Here is a 26284-nt window from a genome sequence, read left to right as displayed (position 1 = left end):
ACCGGCACGAAGCCCCGCCCACCGCGTCAAGCCACGCCCATTTCTCCTTCATAGCCACGCCCCCTCGCCGCAACGCCGCTGGCGCGCAGACCACGCCCCCTCGTTCAGCTAAAGCCACGCCCCCACCGTGAGGCCACGCCCCCCTCCCCGCCGCCTCTGGTCCACGTGTTCGTTGCCGGGAGTTGGAGGGGAGTGGGGCTCTTTTAGGGGAGTGAAAGATTGTAGGGAGGGAGGAGACCTGGAGAGGAGTCTGGAGGGTATTGAGGGCCGTGTGGGTGCTGAGGAATCAAATAGGGCCATCGGTGGGTAGTGGGGGGGCTATACAGAGCCATTGCTGGGCACCATATAGGGCCACTGGTGGGTTCTGGGACCTATATAGTGTCATTGGTGGGTACTGGGAGCTGTATAGGGCCATTGGTGGGTAGTGGGGGCTATATAGGGCCACTGGTGGGTTTTGGGGGGCTATATAGGGCCATTGCTGGGCACCATATAAGGCCATCAGTGGGCACCATATAGGGCCATTGGTGGGTTCTGGGGCCTATATAGTGTCATTGGTGGGTTTTGGGGTCTGTATAGTGCCATTGGTGTGTATTGGGGGCTATATAAGGCCACTGGTGGGCACCATATAGGGCCATTGGTGGGTATTGGAAGCTATATAGGGCCATTGGTGGGTTCTGGAGCATATATACTGTCATTGGTGGGTTTTGGGGGGATATATAGGGCCATTGCTGGGCACCATATAGGGCCATTGGTGAGTTGGTGGGTTCTGGGGCCAATATAGTGACATTGGTGGGTATTGGAGGCCATACAGGGCCATTGGTGGGTTCTGGGGCCTATATAGTGCCATTGATGGGGGCTGGGGGACTGTACAGTGCCATTGGTGGGTATTGGGGGCTATAAAGGGCCATTGGTAGGTTCTGGGGCCTGTACAGGGCCATTGCTGGGCACCATATAGTGCCATTGGTGGGTAGTGGGGACTATATAGGGCCGTTGGTGGGTACCATATAGCCCCCAACTCCCATCAGTGGCCCTATACAGAACCATTGGTAGGTGCTGGAGGCCATAAGGAGGTGCTGGGGGCCACATGGGGCCATGCATGTCAGCACATCACAGATGAATCACTTGGCATCAAATAAGAGACAAACTGTGACTGTGCCCTGTGAACCACACTCCTCACATGCCTTACAAGATGCTCTGGAATTCAGGGGAATTGCTTAGTTGTTAAGATTGAACAATAAAAGATTAATTTTGTTAGCTGTTATCTGAAGACAGAGAATAGCTTAAGTGCTAACTAACGCTACTCTGATGATATAATAATTAAGTTATTAAATAAGCAGCTCCTGGAGCTCTGAGCCACCCAGCAAATCAAAGCCACTGCTTAATCGTGATGCTATTTAGAGAGGGAGAATGGATGGGCACCAAATCCCTCCACTGGGCTGCTGCACCCCAACCTTCCCAATAATTCTGGCTTTTCATGGAAGAGGCACTTCCACCTTCAACATATTTCTCCCTAGGATTTCCTACCATTATCTCTGCAGGTTGAGGCACAAACAACGGGACAATGCCATCTCAGTGTCACCAACATCCCCTTCTGCGTGGAGATAACAGAAATATTTTGGAAACACACCCACAGCAGATACAAGGGGAGCGATGGGAGGTGCAGGTGACAGCACTGCAGGCAGAGCATCGCAGAGACACGTCCTTGGTGGTGGTGGCAACGTTGCCTGCTTCCCCAGCAACCAAATATTTGCATCAGCATTGAGAAGAGCAGCAATCACCCCGATAAGTCACACAGGTGTGCTGCAGGGCAAACTCATCACTTTGGCATTTCATCGAGGAAGTTTGACTTTGAATCCCACCCAGGGAGAGGCAAACTTTTCCCCAGATTTGAGCATCCCTTTGGCTGAAGCACGTCCCCAACCGAAGCCTCTCCTGTATGGTCCCTGCTGCAATCACTTATGCAAGGCACTGGATTCCACTGAATAGCACCCAGGGGTTTTCCTACCCCGATGTCCCAAAGGTGGGACCCAAACATTGTGCCCAGAAAGCAGCAGTTGGGTGGCCACACAGGGAGATAAATGACTTCTACACTGGAAAAACTGCAGGGAATCCTCCTCGATGCCCAGAGACACTGGGGTGCGTTTGTGTTTGGCTGCAATGAAAACATATCAAGGCAACAACAGTGAGACACAAAGCAGAGGCTCAGCCCTGGTTGGGAACAGGGAGACCAAGGCAGAGGAGCGAAACAAGCAGCAGCAGAGGTGAGAAGGAAAACACAGCACTCACCCATCTGCTCACTGCCAAATCACAGCACATGCTCAGCACTAAAAGGCATCAAACGGGCCGGCGAGTTATTCATCCTCAAATAATTATTAGTTATGGTGACAGGACTGCGTTAGGATTGCAGAAATTCAAGTTCAAACAAAGATGAAGATGACAGGGAAAGCTTTATTGGGTTCCAGCTCAGCCAGGTGGCAGGTGGACTACAGGACAGCAGAGGTAGAGGCAGCTTACCATCATGCACAGCTTGGTGAGAAAGGCAGGGCTGTGTCCAAAGCAGGCACTTGGTGCTGGGTCAGGGCACAGCAAAGTGCATGATTTACCAGCAGAGAGCAAGCACCCAGCTCTAGAAGCACTCGTGGCATTTGTTTTCCATGCATTTTCCATAGCTGAAAATTGTACCAGGTAGAAGAGAGGCAATGCTGCCATCCATATGCACACCTATTTTGAGTACAGCCTTGGTGAGAGCAAAGTGAGGACAGAGTCCGTGATACACAGCTCCCCATGGCCAGGTGTGAGGAAGGGGTGTGTGTGCAACACACGTGTTTCTAAGGCTCACATCCCACAAGGGAAACCTGCTCTGTGTGTGCATCAGTGACCACTGTCAGTATGCTCCTTGCAAGGCTTTTGCTTCCTATGTCTCCAGAAAAAGCAGCAGCTCTGAGCCCTGAAATAAAGAGCTCTGAAAGAAAAAGATGGGAAAGAACTTGGCATTTAGGTTAAAATACTCGTCAAACCCATCTTACTTATTTGTTTGATTTATTTAACTTCAAAGAGGTGCACACTAAAGCATTAAGATTTACTAGTATGGATTCCTCTCTGTACAAGTTCTTTCAACCAGCTGAATACACAAGGCTTTACAGACAGAAGCACTGAAATAAAAGATAAAACAAATCTAAATTCCACATCACTCCAGGAAGAAAAACCTGTAGAAAATAAAAACAAAAGAAAAATAAACAACAGAAAAAAAAAACAAAACAAAACACAACAACAACAACCAAAACCAAACCAAAACCCCAATAAACTGCAGCACTCCTCAGGGAAGGGATAGACTGCACGAGGAGGAACACGGGGATGGAAGGCAAGCAGTGTGGTCTCTGCCCATCGCTTCTGTGCTGGTGGCTCAGGGGATGGAATTCAAAAGATCTCTGAGGAAGCTGTCAGGGTCATTGATTTCTGATAGGAGACCTTTAAACAGAAGAAGACAAGACAATAATTAGGTCCAAGAAGTGTTTTCTCCAGCCAACACTACAGATTGGTGCTAGAGCATGTGTATACTAAGTTAATAATGACAGCTGCAATGTTATTTTAAGTATGGACTCAAAGATAAACCCTTCTGTATGCATGGGGCTGAGGTGTGTGTGTGTTAAAACCATGCAGGGAACAGAGCTCTTGGGGAACAGAGCTGCTGCAGAGACCCCAGCTAGCTCCATACATGAAAATGTATGAGAATGAGAGACTGAGGGGCACTGGGAACTCTTAGCAGAAGAGCAGCTCCTCTGCAGGTGAATTTTCAGAGCCTGGAGATAACAAAAACCCACCAGATGGAAGTTGCATTGCACTGAAGCACTGTTTCACTGTCTGCTGGGGAATTAGTTTCAGACTAAAAGAGGGGAGATTTAAATTGGATAGAAGAAGTTTTTACAACGAGGGCAGTGAGGCACTGCACAGGCTGCCCAGAGAGGTGGTGCAGACACCCCAGGTCAGGCTGGAGGGGCTCCAAGCACTGATGGAGCTGTGGGTGTCTTTGCTCGGTGCAGGGAAGTTGGACTAGATGGCATTTAAGTGTCCCTCCCAGCTCAAACAATTCTATGGTTCTATGATTCATATACCCCCAAACATCCTTATGCTGTGATGTCAGTTATTTAACAGAGCAGGGGGAGGACACGCAGGATCAGGTGAGAGAAATTTTCCTGTCTGGGGATGCTCAAAGTGTGTTTGGGAAATAGCTGAGGCCATAGCTGGGTGCCAAGGTCTCCTCCCTCCCTGCAAACAAGCCGTTGCTGCGTCGGGAATGCTGCTGTCTGGAGTCACGAGTTGCATAAGGCAGCCTATAAAAGGGAAAGCAAAGTGCATGCTTACCAGCCACATCCAAAAACTCGGAAAATGTTTCAACTGGCATGAATCCCTCCTGGAAGGTTTTCAGGGCCTTGTCTGCAGCTTCGTGTATTGGCATGTCGTTGTGTCGGATGAACTCAGCAAGAGAGTAGGACCAGCCTCCCTCTGTGTTACTGGTAGGCACCTTCTGCAAGAGGAAAAAGCAGGACAGCTCAGTGCCAATCGGTTCACAGAACAACTTCAAGATTCTGACACCATGCCCTGCTGTCACTGGATTTGTCCCAAGCCCCATTCCAAAGTCACCCCATTGATGACTTCCCAGTCTCTTTGTACAGAATGCAATGAGGTGTCTTCTCACTTATTTAACCTCTCCTGGAAGCTTTAAGCTATTTGGTGGATGCCCCCACCTCATTCCTTACCCTCTGAACACCCTTGGTTGAAAAATAAGCAAGTGCACGAGCAGAACCTTCCTGATTCTCTTACCTTGAACATGTTGTAAATGAGATCTACGAGGGCCCAGAAGAGGAGGCCAGAGCGGTACGTTGCGTATTCCTTCACCGCCTTATCTGCCAATCTAGGGAGATAATGAAATCCATCTCAGAGTTAATCACTTTATTATGCTTTGGTAACCCATGTGATGAATTGTGTGAAAGCCGAAACGGCCCCAAAGCTGTCAATAATGCGTGGGGAATGGCTCTTGGGAAGCTCTGCTATGTGCTCTTGGACACAGAACAAACCTTGGGCATCCTGCACTGGTTCCTGTGGCTGGGAAATTGCTTTATGAGTTGTAGCAGCTGCTGTTAGCAAAGCAGGTGAACCAATAAAAAACGTGTTTCATGGGGAGAAATCAAGCAGAAAGGGAAGCAGACTGCTAAGGCTGAGTAGGAAGTCAACAGCAAAGCTGGAAAAATAATACACAGCCCTCATGTGTATGTCCACTAGCTGCAGTGTAGTGGATTCCCAAAGAAATAATACAACACGGGTCTCAGGCAATGGCAGAATCTGATCCCAGCCCCAAAAAGGAGCCTTGGTGAAATGGAACAACTTCTACTTAATGCTGCTTGATTCCTGTATGGCCATGGCAGGGTCTGTGCCTTGAGACGTTCACCATCCAGCTGCAGAAATGCTACAAAAGGAGCAGAGCTGTCGTGGTGCACCAACTCCCAAAGCTTGTGGGATGAATCACCGACAGGTTGTGGCATGGCAGAGCCTCCTGCCAGCAGATCTCATGCCTTTGGAATTCTCTTGCACACTTTCCTCAGGTACAGCTGCCTCCGTCACCAGTCACTTCCAATCACCACTCAAAAGCTTTGAAAATGGCCTTTTTTGGATATCCAGATCCAGACCAGCTGCCACTGACAGCAAGGAGCAGGACAGAGGGTATGATAGAATGGTTTGAGTTGGAAGGGACCCTTAAAGGTCATCTAATTCAACTCCCCTGCAATGAATAGGGACAGCTTGATCATCTGAGCATCAGCTGCAACATGCTGCTGGGTGACAGCTAGGCTTAATTATTTAAAGGCAAACCAATTAGTAAAAGTGACTAAGTTTTCATGGGAAGAAGAGCAATGTAAAGCGAGGCTAATTCTAGGCTCCCAAATACTGCAAGCCAGAGCTTCTTTTTATGTGCCTGGTTTTGATCTAATTGCTGTCTGCTCCTTTAATTGAAAACTAAAAGGCCCTCGTGGGGTCAGTCTGGGTAGGTTCCTTCTGGAGCAGCTGCTCCATCTAATACTGCTACCTGGTCATTAACACGAGCTATAGAATTATGAAGGTTGGGAATGACCACTAAGATCATCAAGTCCAACCATCAACCCATCACCACCATGCCCACCAAACCATCTTATCCTCATCTGGGGAGGAGAAGATGGGCTACAATCTGTCAGAATTCACAAACCCCACATTTTTGGCTAGGCTCCCCCCAAATCTGTCTCACACTTAACAGCACAGAAAGGGTGCTGAGGTTACAACACCTGGACATGGGCACCATTCACCACCTTCACTTAGCACAGCGTTTCTGCATCCTCAATTATGAGATTTCCAGGTCCTTTTTGGGAGCTGGAGGTGATGCTCAGCTGCTTTCAGATGCACTGATAGTTGCTATAGCAACTCTCCTGCATCTCTGCCAGCAAGAGTGGAAGTGGGTCCTTGTTTCTATTCAGCATTCCAAAGTGCTGTGAACAGCAGTGCTCCCACTAACACTCTGCACTGCTTCTAACAGGGAATGCTAATTTTAATCTTTTGCATACAGACGTATCACCCTGTTGTTACAGGCACAAGCTTCCCCTCCACCTCACTGCTGAGGTACTGGCACTTATCTATGCAGAGTTTCACTGTCCATCACCCTCCTCCTGATTTCCCACAAGAATAAATAAGCTGAGACCTTGGAAATCAGAGCTGGTCTTATCAGAGGAAGGCTTTGTGTTCTCTTAGTCCGCAGGGATTAAAGAAAGCCCTTGAATAAACCTTGACATAATTCCCAAGAGCTATTTCTGAGCTTTCTCCCCTGCAATCCCAGAGACTGTGGGGCTGGTGGAGGTTCCTTCTACTTCAATCTGCTTTTATTGCCTACGTGCCTGGAGATATGTTTGGAAAGAAACAACACCACGCACAGGGTTTTCAAGAACACCAACAAACCCACACAAGGGTTCTGCTTCACCCTTCTCTTCTGCAGACCACATGAAAGCATGAGCAAGCAACCCTCTAAGATAGCATCTCCTGTAACTGCTGCACCCCCTTCCCAGCACTCAGGCAGAGGAATGGGAGCCAAGCACAGAGCAGGCTGAGCTGGAACGGCAGAAAGTAACACAGCAATCAATACAATAGCCCCTTTAATGGCAAGGAAGCTCTTTTGATGCCTCTAATAGCATTGATGCACGCTGTGTTGTATGTAACTACAATGTAATGACTTTATCAAACACGTAATTAATGTCATCAGAGTAAGAATGCCCCGTAAGACGACTTAGAATAATAATGAGTGCATTCCTAATTATGACAGCTATTTAAAATCATCTTTTCAGAAACTGGAATTCCCCTTCCTGCTCTGGAAATATTTCCTTTTGTCAGGCAGCAGAGCCACTTATTCTCGTACTTCTCAAGTGCCTGACAGCTGCTATTGATTCTTTTCTTTTTTGAAAGCAATGGCATTTGATTTCTATTTCCATTTTTCTATTTAAGGAAGCTGTTGCACTGATCGCAAAGAGAACAGAAGGAGCCTTCTCACAAAGGGAAGCACAGAAAGTTTTACTAGGAAAAATTTCTTCTCTAAAAGAGCAGTGATGCACTGGTGCAGGCTGCCCAGGGAGGAGGTGCAGTCACTGTCCCTGGAGGTGTTCAAGGAACACAGAGATGTGGCACTGGAGAACACAGCTTACTGGGCATGGTGGGGGTGGGCTGGGGTTGGACTTGGCAATCTTAGTGGTCTTTTCATAGAATCATAGAATGGCCTGGGTTGAAAAGGAGCACAATGCTCATCTGGTTCCAACCCCCTGCTATGTGCAGGGTCGCCAACCAGCAGCCCAGGCTGCCCAGAGCCACATCCAGCCTGGCCTTGAATGCCTGCAGGGATGGGGCATCCACAGCCTCCTTGGGCAACCTGTTCCAGTGTGTTACCACCCTCTGTGTGAAACAATTCCTCCTAATATCCAACCCAAACCTCCCCTGTCTCACTTTAAAACCATTCCCCCTCATTCTATCACTATCCACCCTTGTAAACAATCATTCCCCCTCCTGTTTACACACTCCCTCCAAATATTGGAACGCCATCATGAGGTCTTCATTCTGGAGCCTTCTCTTCTCCAAACTAAACAAGCCCAGTTCCCTCCAATCTTAATAACTCTGCTTCTGTGGTTCTATGGGTGGGCACAGTAGTGATGGATGAGATAATCTGGGGGGCTTTTCCAACCTTAACAACTCTACCACCAACTGATGGATCCACTCCCCAAATCACCCAAACTCAGCGCTCCTGCTCACACCTCTGCAACACTGAACACAGAGCTACACAGAAAGGCTTAACAACTACTATTCTAAAATACTCGTGTTCATTTCCTCAGCTCCCCACAAGCTGCCCAACGTGGCTCTGACTGCCGTGGCAGTGACAGGAAGGGAGAGCTGCTGGTGGCTGACCTGCTGGCTCCCCCTGGTGACACCACCCTGGCGTGGGAGGTCACCAGGAGCCTCTTGAGTATCTCCACTCTCATGGCTTTCCACTTCTCAGGGGGTGAGATGTGCAGTGCCAGCACGGTGTAGTAATGGGGCCCATCCACCTCGTAGGCACTCTCCAGCCACTTCTCCCTGGGGTGCTCCATGAAGCTCTGGAGGTTCTTCTCCTCTCTCGACGTTGCTCGAGTTCTGAAACATAAAAAAAGCTTTAGCAATTGTTCTGGCTCTTGCATGCTGTTTGCTGCTTCTCAAATTCATCCAGTGCTTGCGTCTGTATTCGCTCATAGTGAAGCATGCAAGCCCAGCAAACTCATTTCCCTGGAGCTGCATAAGTATGAGAGGTCTGCAAGGCAGCTGGCACTGCTCCAGGAGGACAATAATATTGTAAAGCTATTTTTCCTTTTGTTAGGGGAAAAAGTCAGGCCAGGCATCCCATGTGTTGGGTTGAATCTCTGCCCAACTGACACTAAGCACAACTGCTCCTAAGCCAGACCTCAGGATCGATCTGTGTAATTCATCTGCTGCAAAAGCAATCAAGGAGGAGATACGGGCCAATTCGAAACCAAAAAGATGGTGTGCTTACTGTAAGCTTCCACATTTTATACACATGGATGTGCATTTGTCTCCTTTTTCCCTGCTTCGATCTCCTCAGAAGAGTTGTGTAAACACCTGTGAAGATGTGCAGCCCTTTATCACAGCCTATTGCTCTGCTGCACAAGGTCTCTTAAATTTAGCTGTGCTCTCCCCATCAGGAGGTACCAAGCAGTATCCCATGCATATAAAGCTATGTCTGGGTGTTCTGCATAAACCACATTTGCTACATTATGCAGCTGGTAGCCAACAAGTAGCTCTATTTTCTACATTTAGTACCAAACACATCTTTAGGGGAAAAAAAATTGTCTCTGGAAAGGACATAATGCATTTTTATACAACAGCCACACAGCGGGTGCTGGGCTCGCTGGTGCCACTAAGAAGACTTACAAGATGAAAAGAATAGTTTCATTTATTTGTCTCTCGAGAGACTCAGAACAACAATAGGACAAGGATCTGGAGATAGATATTAAAAACAACAGGCAAATTGCATTAGAGCCAAAATGCTGATTAGTTCCAGGCGGCAGAGATTTCACTGCACTCCATTTGGAACGACCTCGGTTTAAGAGGCATGTGTTTTAACATTTACAGCCTCTTATCATTAATATTACCTTTCAATATATCTAACTGCAGAAATAAAAGGCATAAGGGCATTACCTTTTGGCATTGTATTATCACTTTTTGCTGTATTATCAGAACCAGTTCATGTATTCAAAAGTACTTTGGTACCTAACGATTCAGAGGCTTAGACACAGTGTCAAGCCAAAGTCTCACACTTTTGCTTTGTATGAAGAAGATATTACTGAAACACTTCAACAGAAGTGTTCATACGTTGCTGTCTACTGCTAAAAATAAATTTGATCTTCAGATTGTCTTGACATTTTGACAAACCTGGTAAAAGCAGAACCAAAAACCAGTAAGTGGTTATCACATCAGAAAAAATGATACCAAGGTTGCTTTCAGCTGACAATAATTACCTCTTCACAGGGTCTCCCCACTGTTTACTCCAGAAAATGAAGCTGGCAACTTTTCTTTAATCTAATAACCCTTTTGCTCACCCCAGAGGTATCAATTACACCTAGAATGGGTGTAATTATTGGCATCTAATTCCCAATCGCCCTTCCTCATGCAGTTCCCTGCTACTAAGAGAAAGATACTGACGTGTTGAGGACGTAGAGAACCGTGTGGATGATGTAGGGAATGAGGTGTATGTTGCTCTCCCTTCCTCCTCCTCCAGTATCTACGCTGAATGATTGCTCCATAGCAAAACGCAGGAATAGCAGTTTAATGTCATGGACATTGAGCTGGTAGGTGGGCTCCCGCTGCCCTGTGCATTCTTGGAGGTATGTGTTGTGTCTGAAAAATAGCAGTGAAGTGGCATTTTATGAAAAGTCTGTAAAGGCTTTTTAATAAAGTTTCTTCTTCCACACTGTGAAGAAGTTAGAACTCAGAATCTTAGCAATTATATCATAGCAAAGCTCTATAGAACAAACAGAATACAAAGATGCATGCACTTGATTAATCTCCCCAAAGAGAGGCTCTGAGCTTACTCAAGCCAATCCAACTCCATGTGCATACACATTTACACATATCAATACTATTTTCCTATGTCCAGGGCTTGGGTTAGAGCTCCTTGGCTGAAAAGCATTAGAGATGTTACAACTCCTAATTTCTAACATGACTGTACAAAGGCCCCTCACAAAGTGAACCAGAATATGGACAACAGGATGATCAATCTACAAGCATTCTAGATAAGTGGTCAGGACACTGTAACTCATTAGCATTGAGATATGGAAATCTACAAAAGGATTCTGTTGGTCTCACCTAACTCAAGTGCAAAACACCACGAGAAGTAACAAGTACTCACCGTGCTAAGCAAGTAGCAAAAGCAGACTCTGGCACATGAGGTCCCCAGACTGGCAGGAGCCCATTACACTTGGTGTTGGCATTTTGTAGGGCTGCACTCTCCCACTCTTCACGGCCACGAGCAAGTCTGTATTGAGAGGGGAAGCCACACACCCAGGCAAGTTAGAAGCATGCAAGATTTTTTCAAAGGAACTGTGAACAACTTGGCAACTCCACAGTTTAAACTACAAACTTCAAGCCTGACCTCCGTTTAGCACATTAAAGCAGACTGCAAAAGAGAAGACCGTGGCTATCTGCAGGCTGCAAAGTGACAAATTCCTAAGCAAACCCATTATAAGGCCATGCACATGAGCACCACAATTCTGCTTATCATCAGAACGTACCGTACAGCTGCAAGGTGACAGTCGTAATGGACAATGTTGAAATGAGAGACTGTGCTGTACCCCTGCTGCTTTCGGGGCTTGTTCTCAAACTCCTCTAGTGCAACACGCTTGGTGAAAGTATAGATACCTAGGACCTTTGTAGGCTGCAATGACAACAGTTATGTTAGAGATCATCCACATCTGGAACAGTTCACACTTTGTGCTGTTTTGACACTGCACTGAGTTTCACCCATCCCAGACACTTACACTGAGGACATTTTTTTCCAGTTTTCACTGGAAACACACATCCACATCCCAACCACCTCTGGACTCCAAGAACCAAAGCCAGGACTTCCTGACCTCCCACAGCCAATGCACTGAGCCCTGTGAAGCTGGATGCTGAGTCCCCTCAGGTGGTGAGAGTGCTTTGCAAACATATTGCACTTTACCTGAAACTTGTATCCTTCCCGGCAGATGCAGCAAGTCAGACCTGGTTCTTCTATGAGCTCCTCCATCTGCTTAAGCAGTGCAGTCTTGGTCACCACCTGACCCTTCTCATTCGTCTGGAAAAGAAAACAACTCGAGCAGGTCAAAAAGACAACAATCATCAGCACCATCTCCACACTGTGACAGGAATGCCCAACCCTTTTCCCAGCCTGCTATTAGCAACCATATTTACTCTCCAAGCAAACCGTGGGCTCCAGGCTCTGCAATATTTGTCAATAAATCATTTTACACAATTCCTCATGTGGCAGTTTTAACAGGACAAAAATAAAAGACCATTAGATCACCAGTTGTCATCACTGCAAACAGACATTACCGTCATCCCCAGCGTGCCCAGGGCCTTCTGTCTCATTGCCATGGCCATACGCTTCTTCTCTGCCCGTGTCTCCTTCCGGGCAGCGTCGATCTTCTTATTTACCTCTGGATGTTCCCTCAGTGCCTCCAGAAGATTCTCTGCTAATGTCCCAATCCCTTCATCACTCGACACCTGCTCGAGCTTGTGCAGGTTGGTAATGGAGTCTGTGCCTATCAGCACCTAGCAGAGATTGAAACACAGCACCTTCTTCAGAAAAAGGGTGCACACAACGGTGACTCTTCTTTCTGATCCCACCCATCACAGCTAGGTAGAAGCACTGATCTAGAAGAAATTTTTTGCCAATGGCAGTGACCTTATTCCTACATTACGAACCCTGGGCCTTAAAACCACGTACAAGCTGCCTCTACGCTAGCCATTACTATGATACTGTCCCTCTCCAAGCCCAACAAAAAGTGTAGAGTCAAATATTACAGAAAAACCTGCTTAGCTATGACCACAAAAAGCAGTGTACCAAGCCTGTCGTGCTCAGCTCAGCTCTGAATGTGGTCTCCTTACCTGTGTAGCAGGGTGCTGCGTGGCAAGTCCTCGGAGCAGGCGCAGGATAAAAGGAAGTGCAGGTCGAGATAAGAATTTCTTCCATATGTCTGCATCCAAACTGCACAGAAAAAAGAAAAGAGGCAGCAGCTGAAGGGCAGTCACCCATTCCAAAAAGGCCGCTGGCAGTCAGCCAGCTGCACAGCTTGCAGAGCACGGGCTTGCAGGCAAGACAAGCACCCCTCCCCCCTCTGTCCCCTTCTCCATTAATTAATGAACTGACATTCACACTCTCACTTCCATGTTGTGCACGTTAATAGCCAGACTGTCAACTCTTAGCCTTGGGATTTATGCTTGTGAGCTGTGCAGCAACAGCAAAAGCTCTGTTTCCAGCGTCATAGGTAAGGAACAGGCAGAAAAAAACTGGCATCATGATACTCAGATGTGATGGGTAGCAAATGGGATGACTGCAGGCTTTTTAGCCTCTCTCTACAGCAACATTTTCTCACTGAATCCTCTGCTTTTCAGCTATACGAAGTCTAAATGCTTCAGAAGGTGGACTTGTTAATACTGTCCTGGAAGATCTCTGGATTTGGCAATGAAGAAATGATACGAGGAAGTCTCAGATTATCAGATTAAGTAGTGACTCTTACTTCTTTGCACTGGGAATGTGTTTTTTCATGTAGTCAAGGGCATTCTGTGTAATCCCCTTCTGGAGGATGAGATCTTTCAGCTGATGGCCGTTGCTGTTGTTCTTTATTCCTGCTGCTATTTTACAGAAGCAATCTAGGAAAACTTTATCATCTCCACTATGCTCCTCATCATACCTGAAAAATGAGAACAAAGGGTGACTTGGAGCTTCTCCAAGAATCTCTGCCTGTAATTCTCCTTACATTATCATTGAAGGCATGTACATACCCCAGCTCAGAGACTCAGAAAACCAACTCAGACCCCTGTCATCTCAGAATACACTTTAAAGCACCACTATCCAAGCTACATGCTCACATATTTGTTTAAATGGCTAAGAAATGAAATAGGAAATCAAGCTTATATACCAGGAATCTCTGAGGCTCTGTATTACACTGAAGTAAGCATCAGTAAGGTATAGATCTATCAATACCTCTGATTTCACGTGATTTTAGTTGAAATATGACAACATACTTATCAAAGTTACAGTAAGGCTTAAACCGATCCACCAGGATCTGCATTTTCTCCATTTCCCCAAAGGACAGGTAAGGGATGATGCGTAACAAGCCCTGCAGGACGCTGAGATTGGAACGGACAAAGGTGCTGTTAATCTGGTCGAGCAACATCACCAGCTGATCTTTGTCACCAGTTAGGAGGAGGTTACCCTGCAAATGAAAAAAAAAAAAAGCATGATTTACGTTCAGGAATAAATCCACATCCTTCAAGGAAACCCAGTCTTGAAGGATTAGAGTTCTAGACCCCGATGAAGGAAAAAATCCATCTTCGTTTCTAAACAGTTTATGGAATGGTTGCAAAACTCCCCTAGCTGACACCTAACTTTTTCTACCTACCATTATTTTCTAGTCTGATAATCCCAGCCCAAAGGAAGGCAGATTCCTATAAAACAATAGTTTCAAACGATGAGCAAGAAACTCTTTTCACTCTCAGCGTACTTGAGATACAGCTCTTAACCTCAATTAGCTGTAAAACCAAGCATGTTTTCAGTAGGTACAAAAGCACTTGACAAAACAAGGCAGAGTCGCGTCTTTTCTTGCCTCTCATTGCTCTGTGGCCCAAAGCACCAGGGAAGGGATCCAAGCAGTGCTTACTAACCCGCACCTGGACTGTGCAAGAATCATCCCAAATAAACTATGAAGTGCTTTTGGTTCCTCCTGCCCTACCTTTGAGGCCTGCTAAGACATGCCAGCAAGCGTAACAAGGGTTAGGCTCCTGTTCAGCACACCTCTACAGCTCCTGAAACTCAGCATCCCTGTAATAAGATCCTTGAATCCCAGTCAACATTTCCATTTGTGCAGTAAGCCCCAGGTGCTCACCTTGTCCTCACTTAGAGGTTCTGCATTGGATTCATCCAGTATTATCTCCATTATACTGAGCACTTGTTCTGCCACAGCTGCACCTCCGCTGTCCTTACTTTCTTGCTCAGCCACCAAAGCCTGGAGAAGACAGCAGCAGTTATTGAAACAGTAGTCCAGCAGCACTTAAGATCTCTTGCAGTTGTCAAAAAATAAGCATGACAGTCAAGAGGCAGTGTAAATTCACTGGAGTCCATTGAAAGCACCTCATGGAAATCCAGGATGTCCTTACCAAGTTGAGAGTTCCCAGCATGACATTCAAAGTGTTCATCTCTGGCTTGACCAACTGCTGACGATTTATTTTCACCTTCACGCAGTAACTGAACAGTTTTAGCAGCACCTACAAAACACAGAATGTGCTCCTTAGGGTACCTTCAAAATGAGTGCTGGGATTTTGCTGAAACTAAAAACACCAGACAGTAGAGAATGATTATAGAAACAGAATGACTGGGTTGGAAGGGGCCTTAAAGCTCAGCCAGTTACAATCCCTGATGTGCCTGGCTGTCCCACACCAGCTCAGGCTGTCCAGAGCCCCATCCATGACCTTGGGCACCCACATTTCTCTGGGTAGCAATGCCAGGGCCTTACCTCAAAGCCTGCATAAAGAATTGTTACCAAAGAGGAATGGAAGAGGAAAAGAAGGAATTACTTTGTTTTTTGTAAATTATTAAATTGAAACTTCTGTTCCAATACTTAATATGCAACACAAGGCAGGCAGCCAGAAGTGGAAACTCCACTGATACTTGTGGAATTTTCTATCACCTTATCTTCTGACTCCAAAGAAAAGAAATTGAGACTCACGGTGAGGAGGTGCCGGCCTTGCTTGAAGTCCTTAATTCCAGTCAGCCTGTTGAGCATGCACTCCAAGCCTCCGCACTGTGCCATGACACCTGCCATCTTGTAGACTTCTTCCTCATCCTCCTCTTCATCTACAGGACCAGAGGCAGATCATGAAGGCAAAACCAGTAGTGCACATTTACCAAACAGTTCAAGTCACATCGACTGTGTCAAATTTGAAAAGGCTTATGAGCAGGAACATGAAGGGCCAGGCAGAACAGCCACGTGCCGTGTTTGTGTTTAAAGCACAGACTTGGAAGTACTGCTAAAATCCTCCTCCACACTAGGTGAAGCAGGTAAATGCAGCACGAGGAACGTCAATCAACTGTAAGCTGTGGGGATAATAGTGTCACTGCTCTGCAGCGAACTTCAGATTTCAAATCTAATCCCAGCTGTCAGGAGACAAGTGCATTACCAGTGGTGGAGTCGAGAGACTCAATGAATTCCTCAGTTGCATCTCCTAGTAACCCTCGCATGCGGTAGATGATCCTCATTGGCTCCCCCTGCAAGGAAGGAGAGCATTATAGGAACTGTGCTTCTGGGGAAACATCCTTGACTTGACAGCTGATGGTAACATGGAGAAATCTTCCACTCCCTCCTTCTCCCCTTACTGAGATGAATTAGGAAAACAGTATAGCCACTACCTGCAAAAACCTCAATTAATCATCTGTCAAGTCAGATGGACAGCCTGTAATAAACAGTCTCCTCTTTATGTTTCCTCCAATGGTTTCCTTAGCATCAGTGATAGATGCAGGCAAGGAAAACGTGTTCATCTCTAGAGAAACATCTGCTTTTCACAGCAACTTCTCTGAGGGTATTCACAGCATACCTGGGAAATACAGGGACCAGGCAATGAAGCAAGAAAAGCAAACTGGATAATAAAATCTGCAGCGATGGAAAATGGAAGAGGAGAAGTAGAAGCCAATTTAATGTGCTTTTAGTAAGGTGGGATGTTATTACAACAGTACAACCAAACCCACCAAAGGGCTGTGCTTCTGCCCTGGGAAAGGGTGAGTTTTCCAGCTGGAAATATTGAGTGTATATCGCTAAACTTTCCATTTTAATCCATAGGTCTGAATAAAAAGCAGAAAAGAAAAATCCCAGATTTGGGAGCAGGAGACCTTGCAAGAGAAAACCTGTCAGAGAGCGCGCTAAGCCTAATGTGGAATAAGCAGTGCTTAATGTCACAGCAAATACATAAGCACAGGGAAAGCCCCGGGGGGAAGATCTGCTCAAAGGCCACGCAAGAGACCAGCAATTAACACCACAGGGGCCCTGGTAAAATGGCAGATGAACAAAAAAAAGCCAGTGAGAGACAAGAGAAACAAAAAGGGGCCTGAGGTTGCTTTCTTGTGAGCCTGTCTATTTCCTAGGGAACAGGAGCTGCCACTCCAGAAGTGCTTTGCAGAGGTGCTCACAAAGGAAGACAGATGAAAGCTGCTTGGTGACAGTAATGCTGAGCACACTCTGCCTCTCCCTGCCAGCACTGCATCTCAGAAGAGCAGAGCTTTGGGTGCTGCTCAGACAGGGCACGTGGGCTGGGGCAGTGTGTGTGCCATGGGGGCTCTCATTTCCCTTTGGGACTGCACTCAAATTCAAGCAGGACCTCAGTGGTTGACACTGGCATCTCATTCCTGTGTTCGAGCTGAGCAGAAATGCAAAGCAATATGAAGAAATGTTGGATGCTCTCTCTGTATAAATAATTTGGGTTCATCTCTGAAGTGCAGACTGATGGAGCAATCAGGTGCCTCAGACTGCAAGCATGCAGTAAGCTGCCATGTGCACACAGAGTGTGAAATGTGCTTTGAAAGGAAGTGACACAAAGCTCAGCCTCTTCCCTAAAGGAAGGTAAGAAAGTTAGTCACTCAAGAAGGCAGATCAGGTATCTGATATACTACAGGGGTAAGTCCAACAGACTCACCTGGGTCAGCATTATGTGCTTTTAAATCACTTACATTGCAGAACTGACTAACAGTCTATCCAAATAAAGCAAAACAGGTGTGAGCAATTATATGAAGAAATTCTTTGTAGGAAATAAATACCGACTTGTGATTTATCTATTCTTGATATCAAGGATGAGTGCTTTGTGCTGTTAATGTACACTTATATAAAGATAACACATACCTCATTAGTAGGACACCACACCTTCTTGTAGACCTCAGCCACAGGTAGATCCAAACTGATGATCTTATTGTTCACCAAAAGCTGAAAGAGAAATAATAAGAGATCTAGAACAAGCCCACAAAGCATCAGCTGCCTAGAAATATCCCCACACATTTGTGCAAGAAATCCACACTCATGCATTCTCACCTCCATTCCACTGTCATCCTCCAGCAGAGCAACCAGGTCACAGTCCTGACAGATTTTGTTCTTGATGTCCCTCATGAGTGGCCCAATGCCAGGCTCATTACTGCTATAGGGATTTCCTGGCATTCTGCCCTGCAAGAAGTCTTCCTGCTGAGGATCCTTCTCCAGCGTTACAAAGAACTCTGTTACTTCATTCTCTTCCTAAAGAAAACAGGGCAGAGGTAGAGTAAAGGAGTTTCCTCCAGCCATATTCCTATTCCTGCATTCTTATGGTAGCAATTAGCAGGATGTCACTTAAACATAAAGTGCTTCCATCACTGGTGTATCCTGCTTTACACATATAAATCACTTAGTTAACAAATTCCTGAAGACAAAGCAATACTGCTTTTTATTGCATGCCAAAGCAGGAAAACTCAATATTAAATTCCCCAAATGGGCCAGTTTTACATTGGCTCACAGTAAATCATTATCGTGGACTATTGTTTTTTGACAATATGCTAGCACTCCTGATTTCATACATCATGCTGTAGCCATCTGTACACTTACAGGATAGATAATACTGCACAGTCTCTCAAAGATGAAAACTGGAGTCCTGTAGTCATCCAGGCTGTAACGTTTTGCAGTCTCTATACATACTGCCATAAACGCTTTGGTTTCAGATTCTGTGCCTGCCAAGAAACACAAGAATTACAAAAGGCACAAGAATCAGTATAAAGCTGGGGTTCAAGCCACAAAAAAACCCTGAAACAACTTGCTATAGAAGTCTCTTAGGGAGAAGTTCTTCACGTGGCTCTATCTGCTTTTCATCTTGCTTGACCCAGAACCTGTATTTATGGAACCAAGGTGGCTTTACCTGTTGTCATATCTTCCAGCATCTCCAGCAGCATGTCCTGGGTTTCATCAATCAGCTTTGTTCTCTGTACTACTAACTTCCTCAAACACAGGTACCCATTCAGGACAGTACCCACCAGGCGGCTTTTGAAGTGTCGTTTGATGGACTCCACCTCCACAAAGGAAGAGAGAAGGCCTACAAAGCAGTGAGATATTCAGGAAGAGGGAAAGAGAAATTGGTTTGCTGGCTCTGAATTTCATGTGGCCAGCAAACTGGGCAAAATAATATAAAACAGCATGATGAACTGGCTTGTTCCAACTCCTCTTGTCAGTTTGTGGTTTAAAACTCAAGCTTATGAATTAAGTGGTTGAAAACAAAAATCCTGGCCTGCAAAAGCTGTCTATAAATTATACCATATGGAAACATAATGAGGGAATGAGGAAAAGGTACAGGGAGTTTTTTCTTGCAAGATACTTCAAAAGCAAATGACTGCTCCCCTTCTAATGTTTAAGTTGCTTCTGATGATACGACTCATCAGTTACATCACCATACTCCGTGTTCCTACAGCAAAGAAAAGAATCAGTGGACATTTGGATTCTTTCCCATTACATTTATCAACATGTCTTTTCTGGCTAAAAGCCACGCCTTATGATTTAGTCCATTCATTTCTGAAGAATGTGCAGGAGGATAGAAAAAAGAGCAACCTCTTTTATAAATAGTTAATATAAAACACTCCCACTTCCAAGAAAATGGGAGTGGAAAAAAGCATACACCAGAAGATTAAAAAATGAAAAGCTATGATACATTAAGTGAGAAACAAACAGTAGTGGCCCCAGGACTCACAGTGGTCAATTAATACAATCAGGAAAGGAGGAGAAAAGTAATATGACAAAGTTTGTTCATGATACATTACCACAGTTCAGGTAACTGCATACTGAAACTGACCACAAAAGATACAGAAAAGTCTACTTTGGGACTGAATGCTGAACTGATGGCAAAAATCCAATGCTGACAACTACAAAACACTGAATCACTTCTCAGAAATTTCATTATATGCTGTGACAGAAGAATGATCATCCTGCCACTAATCCTACTGCACGAATTGCATTGATACCTGTGAGACTCTTCAAGGCATATCCTTGCTGCAAATCAGTGCTGAGCGTTGCTTCCTCCAAGGCAAGTAAGCGAGCTATTTCCTGAAAATAATTAACAAGTCCATTAGACAACAAACTGCAATGTCAATATTGATGAGCTGGTGAGTGTCTAACAGACTGAAACCTAACACACACTGACTTGTGGGGTGCAGAGGAACATAGCAAAAGAACAGAGTCAGCCACAGACAAACTACAACTGCAGTGCAGCAGTGAGAAGGAAGAGGAGAGAGAAAAACTGATCCAAATATCCTCCTTTATCTTCTCCCTGTACCCACATCATGACTATTAGCACTGCTTTGCTCTAGTGGCCCTCCATGATAGACTCATGGCCTCCACTCCCACTGAATTTGTCACCTTCTTTGGAGTGCAGCTGGGAGCACCACACAACATCTAAGTGTTAAGACCTAACTCTCTGACAAATGCAATTTAAATGTGTTTCCTCTCCAACAGTCTGTAAATTCATTTTCAAGGAACCTAATCTTCCCTTGTCACAAAGAGCTTTCAGAGTCCAGCTTGGCACCTAAGACAGCTTTCAGCTTGAACCTGATGCCAAGTCAGGAGAGCAATATTTATACCCCTTAGCACAGCTGTTCACCTAGCAGTTAATTATGTACTGGGTAGTTTACACAGAGGCCTTCTACTGCTGGGGCTAAAACCACTGCAGCTGTGTCTGTTCAGAGATGACAGGGCAAAAGCAGGAAATTCGTAAACCTGAACAACTGTTCAGCAACTGAACAAAGAGATGAAGATTGGCTTTTGTGTTTTCAAGACAGACTGATGGGTCTGGGACAAGCTTTCTGCTACTCTTGAGTTTCTCCAAACATGTCCATACCTTCGTGATGAGGCTGCCAATATAAGGCAGAACACCTCTGGCTGCCAGGTAGACTTTCCAGTGGGCAGGTTTGATGAGTTTCTGGTACAGTGCCAGGTACTCAGCTGCACATTCACCAGCAATGCTCAGCTCATCCAGGTAGCTGGTAAAGAGAAGCACACGCTGACAACCAAGCAACAAGTCCCCCTCACTCTCTATCCTTCCTCACTAACAGTATTACCAATATTCATTACTTACTGCTAAAGTTATACTTTACCCAAGAAGATGGTGACCAACTATGCTAACAGTGTCACTTTTGCTAAGTTATGTCACGTTAGTTAGAAGAGAGTTTCCCTGTTATCTTGCTGTCTAAGATACCAGGAAAATTATGTCCACGCAGCTGAATACCATCTGCTTACCTCTGGAAAACACACACTGCCAAGCAACAACAACAAAAAGTCTTCTTAAAACACTATCCACCAAGTTAATTAAGTTTAAGAACCCAGCACAAAACAACGTGCCAATCAAAAGCTATAGACGGAGGTGATAAAAGAAGAAGGGAGTATTCTCACGGGAATTAAGAGAAAAATAATCCTGGAGTTGCCAAGTGTGGCATCATGGAAATACCTCGTAAGGAGATCAAGGACCTGTTGTTTGCGGCTGGGGATGGTAGCCAGAGCTTCCACAATGGTACATGCAGCCTGCCTTGCAGCTTGAGTGGCTGGAGTAAACAGTACCTAAAGGAAAGCATTAAAAGAAGGTATCATTTGATGTGCAGAGATAAACCAGGCATACCTCACTAGAAAGAGACAGCACACATTGGGACAGTTTGGTGGGACTTGATGGCAGTGTTCACTTGTTCTTCTAAAGACATCATTCTAAGAGAATGCCTACGTGATGTTCTACATCAAAACATTTATACTCATCCATACAGCATGTAAAATATGGCAAACTACCAACATTCCCTGGTGGTTAACTGTGCCCCATGGTGCTGACAGGCCAATGCATCACACTGGAGCTTTCACCCATGTTTACCTGCCGCAACCAATTGTTGTGTCCCAGCTTGAGATCCAGAGGACAAGTTCTCTTCCCACGGCGACTCATAAACTGTTTCCACTTCCAAACATATTTTTCTGACAAATAGAGCTGGTGAAGCTCTGCTTTGCTGGGAGATTTCCCATTGGCATCTACACCTGCAATATTGAACACAGCTAAGAGAAATGTTTATCTTCAGGCACAGTGCATTTTCTGCTCAGAGGCTGAGCAGCGCAGCTTAGAAAGGTCAGTGCTGCCATCTCCACAGACTGCATGGTTAAGTGTGAAGATTGTATCAGATGGCAGGGACAGAAGCCAACACAAATCGACAGAAGTACATGCATGTTCTTTCACAATATTGCAGAGTTAAAAACACAGAATTACCTCTGGCAGGGAGGCACTTTTTCCAAGCTTCATAAGATGCTTTGGGGTCTCTCTTGAGCCACAGTTGAGCTTGTGCATGGATTTCATTGCTGTAAGGCTTCACAGTGGTGAGAGCATCTGCAGGCACATCCTAGCAGACAAAAAAGCTCTGTGATTCTTGACAAAGCCACAGACTGCAGCTAAATTACAGTCAGGGAGCAACCAACAAATATTGCCTTTATCAGAATTATAGCTGTATTCAAAAATCTGAGTCAGATGTACTTGATTTCACAAATCTGGTGGAAGCACCAAGAGCTCACCCCTAAAAAGCAGACTCTAATCAGCTCATTTTCAGATACTTTGCTCAAATTCTAAGGCAATACCTTGTTTTTCTTGCTGGTTGGAGCAGGTGGTTTGATCAGCTTTTGAAGAATGCGCAGGCACATGAGTGTGATGTTTTCAACAACCACTGGAGTCTTAATGTTCACTGCCATCAGAAAGAGGCTGAGAGCTGAAAGAGAGACACACTCATGCCACCAAGATCTGCACATGGGACCCCTCCACAGCTCTGTACAGCACCTCAAAAGTGCTTGGAATAAAGTAAGACCTCATATCCTTAAGCAAAGCTATCACATTCTCATGGAGCCAAGAATGGAAAACATTCAGTTTTTTTAAGGACTTCCATATTTCTGTTTCTTAGCATTCCTATTTCAAGATCCTGGAGACAAAGTGCATGGACCTGGGTATAGTATTTAAAATAAAGCTTTCACTTTTAGCTGGTCCAACTCACCACAGCGTAGTCGGAGCTCCCAGCAGCTGTCTTCCTTTGAGATGGAGTCTGTGAGCAGCAACATCTCATACTGGAGACTGCTAGCCTGTAAGACAGACAAGTGTAAAAGCTCAAGAAGGTGATACAGCAGTCCCTTTTGCTTTCTGATATTTAAAAATACAGCTTTAAAACAAATTGATCTAAGTACATTTAGTCCCATCCCCAACTGAGATGACGGGCAGTCAGCCTGAGAGAACTGCAAGGTGAGCTGCAAACAACAGCTCAGGCATGTAGAACAGCCTGAGGAAACTCAGGCATGTTACTGTAATGTAATGTTGTACTTTGCCTTCATTCCTATCAAGACACCTTATGTATTACAGACAGATTATGATAACAGAGAAAATGCAATGACTGGAATACACCAGCAGTTACAGAGGGTCAGAAAAAAAAAAAAAAAAGAAAGAATTGGAGTCTCTCACCAAGTCTGGATTTGCCCAGTGTCCCTTCAGGGCTGCAGAAACCTTCCCGATGATTAAATCATTCATCTGTTGTGTGGCTTCTGGATTGTCCCTAATACCAGAAGGAAAAAGAGAACACTGTTACGCTGTGCTCCTACTAAATACCAAAAGCTCCTGGGATTTCAGCTTAGCTGATGACAAACATACAGCAAGCAGTTACGGTCTACAGTTTGCTGATGTAAGATCTCTCCCCTGCACAGCTACACCTTCCCAACTCCATTTTTACTAGAAGAGGGCTGTAAGCACTGAATCAACCCATACCTGGTCAGAAGGCACATGAGCTGACGGACCTCCTCCCTCATGGTGGCTGCGCCCCGCCGCAAGTTGTAGTCAAACAGCTCTCGGATAAGGCCCTGGGACACGAGGATATGCCTGATGGCAGAGTTGGTTGCCAAAGCCCGGAGCAATGTTATGCAGTGTTCAGTGACAGCTGAAGCACAGCCGTAACACTTTGTTGATGATGTGTGGCCACAGCCTAGAACAGACAAGGCACGGTACTGGCTGGCAGTGAATGTGGGTTGGACGGTGGTCCGTGAGGATTTGGTTGCTGCCTCTCTCTGTTGAAGGTCATACTCCAGGAGCTCTTTCCGAGAGGCAAATACTTTCTGGAAACACAGAAAAGGAGAAATGAAAATTGTGAAGCAGTACACAGTTGCTAAACCTATTTACAGATTACTTCCACCGTACACTTCATGGAGATGCATTTTGTTTCACAAAACTCAAAATCCTTCGTGTCAATGGTAAACCTGGGAAATTCATTAGAAATGTCAGCATAACTCCCTGTCATCTGCTCTGTTTTAAGGCTTGTTGTCCAGTTTAGAAATGGAAGGAAACACATGTCCCAAATAGAAATTGAAGCATGTCATACCTGGATGATTTTGGAAAGTTCATCAAATGAGTTTTTGCAGTCACCACAGTACTCCTGGGCTAACTGCAGTATGTATCTGTTCACACTAGCTGAGGTAGAACTGATTCCTCCACTACTACCAGATTCATCCTGGAACAGAGGAGAAAATAAAATGCATCACATACGGAAGCTACACACAAAAAATAACCACTGCAAAAGAGCAAGGTTATTCAGCTGTCCTTGGCAACATAAAAGCCAGTGTCCAGCATGCCTCCTACAAAGGTTTTTCTATGCAAAATCCATTTGTCCTTTGTTACCTGGGGCTTTTCAGGAGCTGCCTCATTCACTTTGCACAGAAGGTTTTCCAGCTGTGGTCGGTGTCCCATTAGCTGGTGATAAACTCTGTCAGCTTTGTCCAAAAGAGTGTTGATGTTTGTTACTGCCTAAGAGTAAAAGAAGAAAGGAAACTCTTGGTTTCTGCTCAGACAAGATTTTAAATTCCACTGAGCTACACCTCCAAGTTTTCCCAAGTCTTTTGAAATTCTCTGTGTTACTGAAAAGTGTGAGCTCTGCTTCTTCCACGAGTATCCAGTGTGCAACACTGTAATCTGCACACTCAGACTTTGTGACAGGCCACACTGACACTGCATGTATGCAATGAGTTGCTCTTTCATTAGCAGGGCTCCTCAGATGGGATGCTAACCCAAATGAACCTGTCTTGCACAGCAAGACAAAGAGATGCAGTGCTAGATAGCTATAGATAGTTTGTATGCAAAGCACTGAATAATGTCTTTGAAGAATGATCTACTTAGCGGATGAAGAGAGTAAATAAGGGATTGCATTCCATACTTCTCAAAATGCCAGAAACAAGAATGAGGATTTTGAGAGATCACCAGAATTAAAGAAAATGCATTAGTCAGTAAAAAGCATGGAAGAGCACTGCTTTTCATGTTACTCCCAAGACAAATGGGCCTCTGATGTCTCTACATTGTTGGCTTGGCCAAGAGATACAGCGTTTCATTAATGAATCTGCTATTAGTCCAACCTTCTTTCGATCCTCCTCATTCTCTATGGGATCCACTGCACAGCAAGGCTTGGCATACAACATGAAGTCAAAGCGTGCGTATTTACAGAACCCACAGGCATTGCAAAGGAAGGGATCCTTCTCGTCGTAATTAATGGACCTGGAAGGCAAGCCAGAAAGGTCAGAAAATGCAGCTGAGCTTATCAAGGTAACCAGGGGAATAAAGCAAGCAAGCTCTGAATGCACTCATTAATTAGGTAAAAGAGAAGGATGATCCCCAAAACATCTAACCTACCTCAAGAAAGCTGTTATGAGCAAAGCACATGTGGTATGTGACAAAACCTAGGCACCAAAAAATCCACGTAGAAGTAGTGCATTCTGAGCAGTAAGTAGAAACAGGCTTGAGTTTGTGCCTAACAATCCTGCTTCAACAACAGTAACTCCCAGCAGAACGTCAGATGAGGACACTGTGCCCTTTATGAGGACACAGATTAAAAAAAACAGTTTTGTAAAGGTCTGGGCTCTGAATAGCTTTCACTCTCTACACAGTTGCAGTGGGACTAGCTGCAGCATACTTAATATCCTCTGCTGCAGACTAGAGTAGCATGACATGAACTGGTTTATAGCTCCCATATTTCAATACAGGATATGGAAACCTTTCAGCAGACCAATAATCAACTGATCTGTGCAAAGAATCTGCTGAACACCTTGGAATCCCTGCAGATTGGAGAGGAATGTGAGACAACACGATGGGAGAAGAGACTCCAAATGAGGCAACTAAACTCACAAAAGAGGAAGATTTGTGATACTGTAGTAAAAGCCTGAATGGCACACAGTAAATTACACCCTGAGCCCTGCTCTGAATGAGAGCACAACAAAAGCTATGTAAAGACAAACCAGAACAGTCCATCCTGCACACCATGTCGGGGATCCCGGGGGGGAACCCCCCCAGAACTGAAGTCCAGCTCCTGCTTTAACCAAGCAGGCCAAAAATAACCTCCTTCTGGGAATTTGCCGTTTTAAACTTCTGAGGGCTTGGTTCAAAACTTCAGCAT

At 45.3% G+C, this 26284-nt stretch overlaps 1 protein-coding gene across 6 annotated transcripts in view; it reads right to left on the bottom strand.

Annotated features, from left to right (window-relative positions):
* Positions 1–3022: 3022 nt before the first annotated feature.
* The window catches only part of UBR4 (ubiquitin protein ligase E3 component n-recognin 4), a 67719-nt gene continuing 44457 nt past the window's right edge, over positions 3023–26284 (bottom strand). For all 6 annotated transcript variants that reach the window (XM_090123132.1, XM_090123133.1, XM_090123134.1 and 3 more), the window contains 32 exons: positions 25251–25389; positions 24523–24648; positions 24227–24355; positions 23620–23963; positions 23320–23410; positions 22862–22946; positions 22455–22582; positions 22093–22222; positions 21709–21866; positions 21301–21410; positions 20695–20836; positions 19823–19904; positions 18730–18903; positions 18423–18544; positions 17880–18077; positions 17694–17774; positions 15985–16072; positions 15534–15661; positions 14965–15072; positions 14694–14813; positions 13834–14024; positions 13326–13499; positions 12694–12793; positions 12139–12357; positions 11768–11881; positions 11340–11482; positions 10958–11083; positions 10252–10446; positions 8464–8688; positions 4822–4912; positions 4363–4525; positions 3023–3468 (listed from right to left, as the gene is read on the bottom strand). In XM_090123132.1, coding sequence (XP_089979258.1) covers positions 3404–3468; positions 4363–4525; positions 4822–4912; positions 8464–8688; positions 10252–10446; positions 10958–11083; positions 11340–11482; positions 11768–11881; positions 12139–12357; positions 12694–12793; positions 13326–13499; positions 13834–14024; positions 14694–14813; positions 14965–15072; positions 15534–15661; positions 15985–16072; positions 17694–17774; positions 17880–18077; positions 18423–18544; positions 18730–18903; positions 19823–19904; positions 20695–20836; positions 21301–21410; positions 21709–21866; positions 22093–22222; positions 22455–22582; positions 22862–22946; positions 23320–23410; positions 23620–23963; positions 24227–24355; positions 24523–24648; positions 25251–25389 — 4489 coding nt within the window. In that variant the 3' untranslated portion in view covers positions 3023–3403. The remainder of the gene's footprint in view (positions 3469–4362; positions 4526–4821; positions 4913–8463; positions 8689–10251; positions 10447–10957; positions 11084–11339; positions 11483–11767; positions 11882–12138; positions 12358–12693; positions 12794–13325; positions 13500–13833; positions 14025–14693; positions 14814–14964; positions 15073–15533; positions 15662–15984; positions 16073–17693; positions 17775–17879; positions 18078–18422; positions 18545–18729; positions 18904–19822; positions 19905–20694; positions 20837–21300; positions 21411–21708; positions 21867–22092; positions 22223–22454; positions 22583–22861; positions 22947–23319; positions 23411–23619; positions 23964–24226; positions 24356–24522; positions 24649–25250; positions 25390–26284) is intronic.

This window comes from Phasianus colchicus, chromosome 22 (assembly GCF_987193195.1).
Source record: "Phasianus colchicus chromosome 22, bPhaCol1.hap1.1, whole genome shotgun sequence".
Taxonomy (NCBI): Eukaryota; Metazoa; Chordata; class Aves; order Galliformes; family Phasianidae; genus Phasianus; species Phasianus colchicus.
Note: the sequence above shows the minus strand (reverse complement) of the source record. Positions and strands in the feature narration are given on the sequence as shown.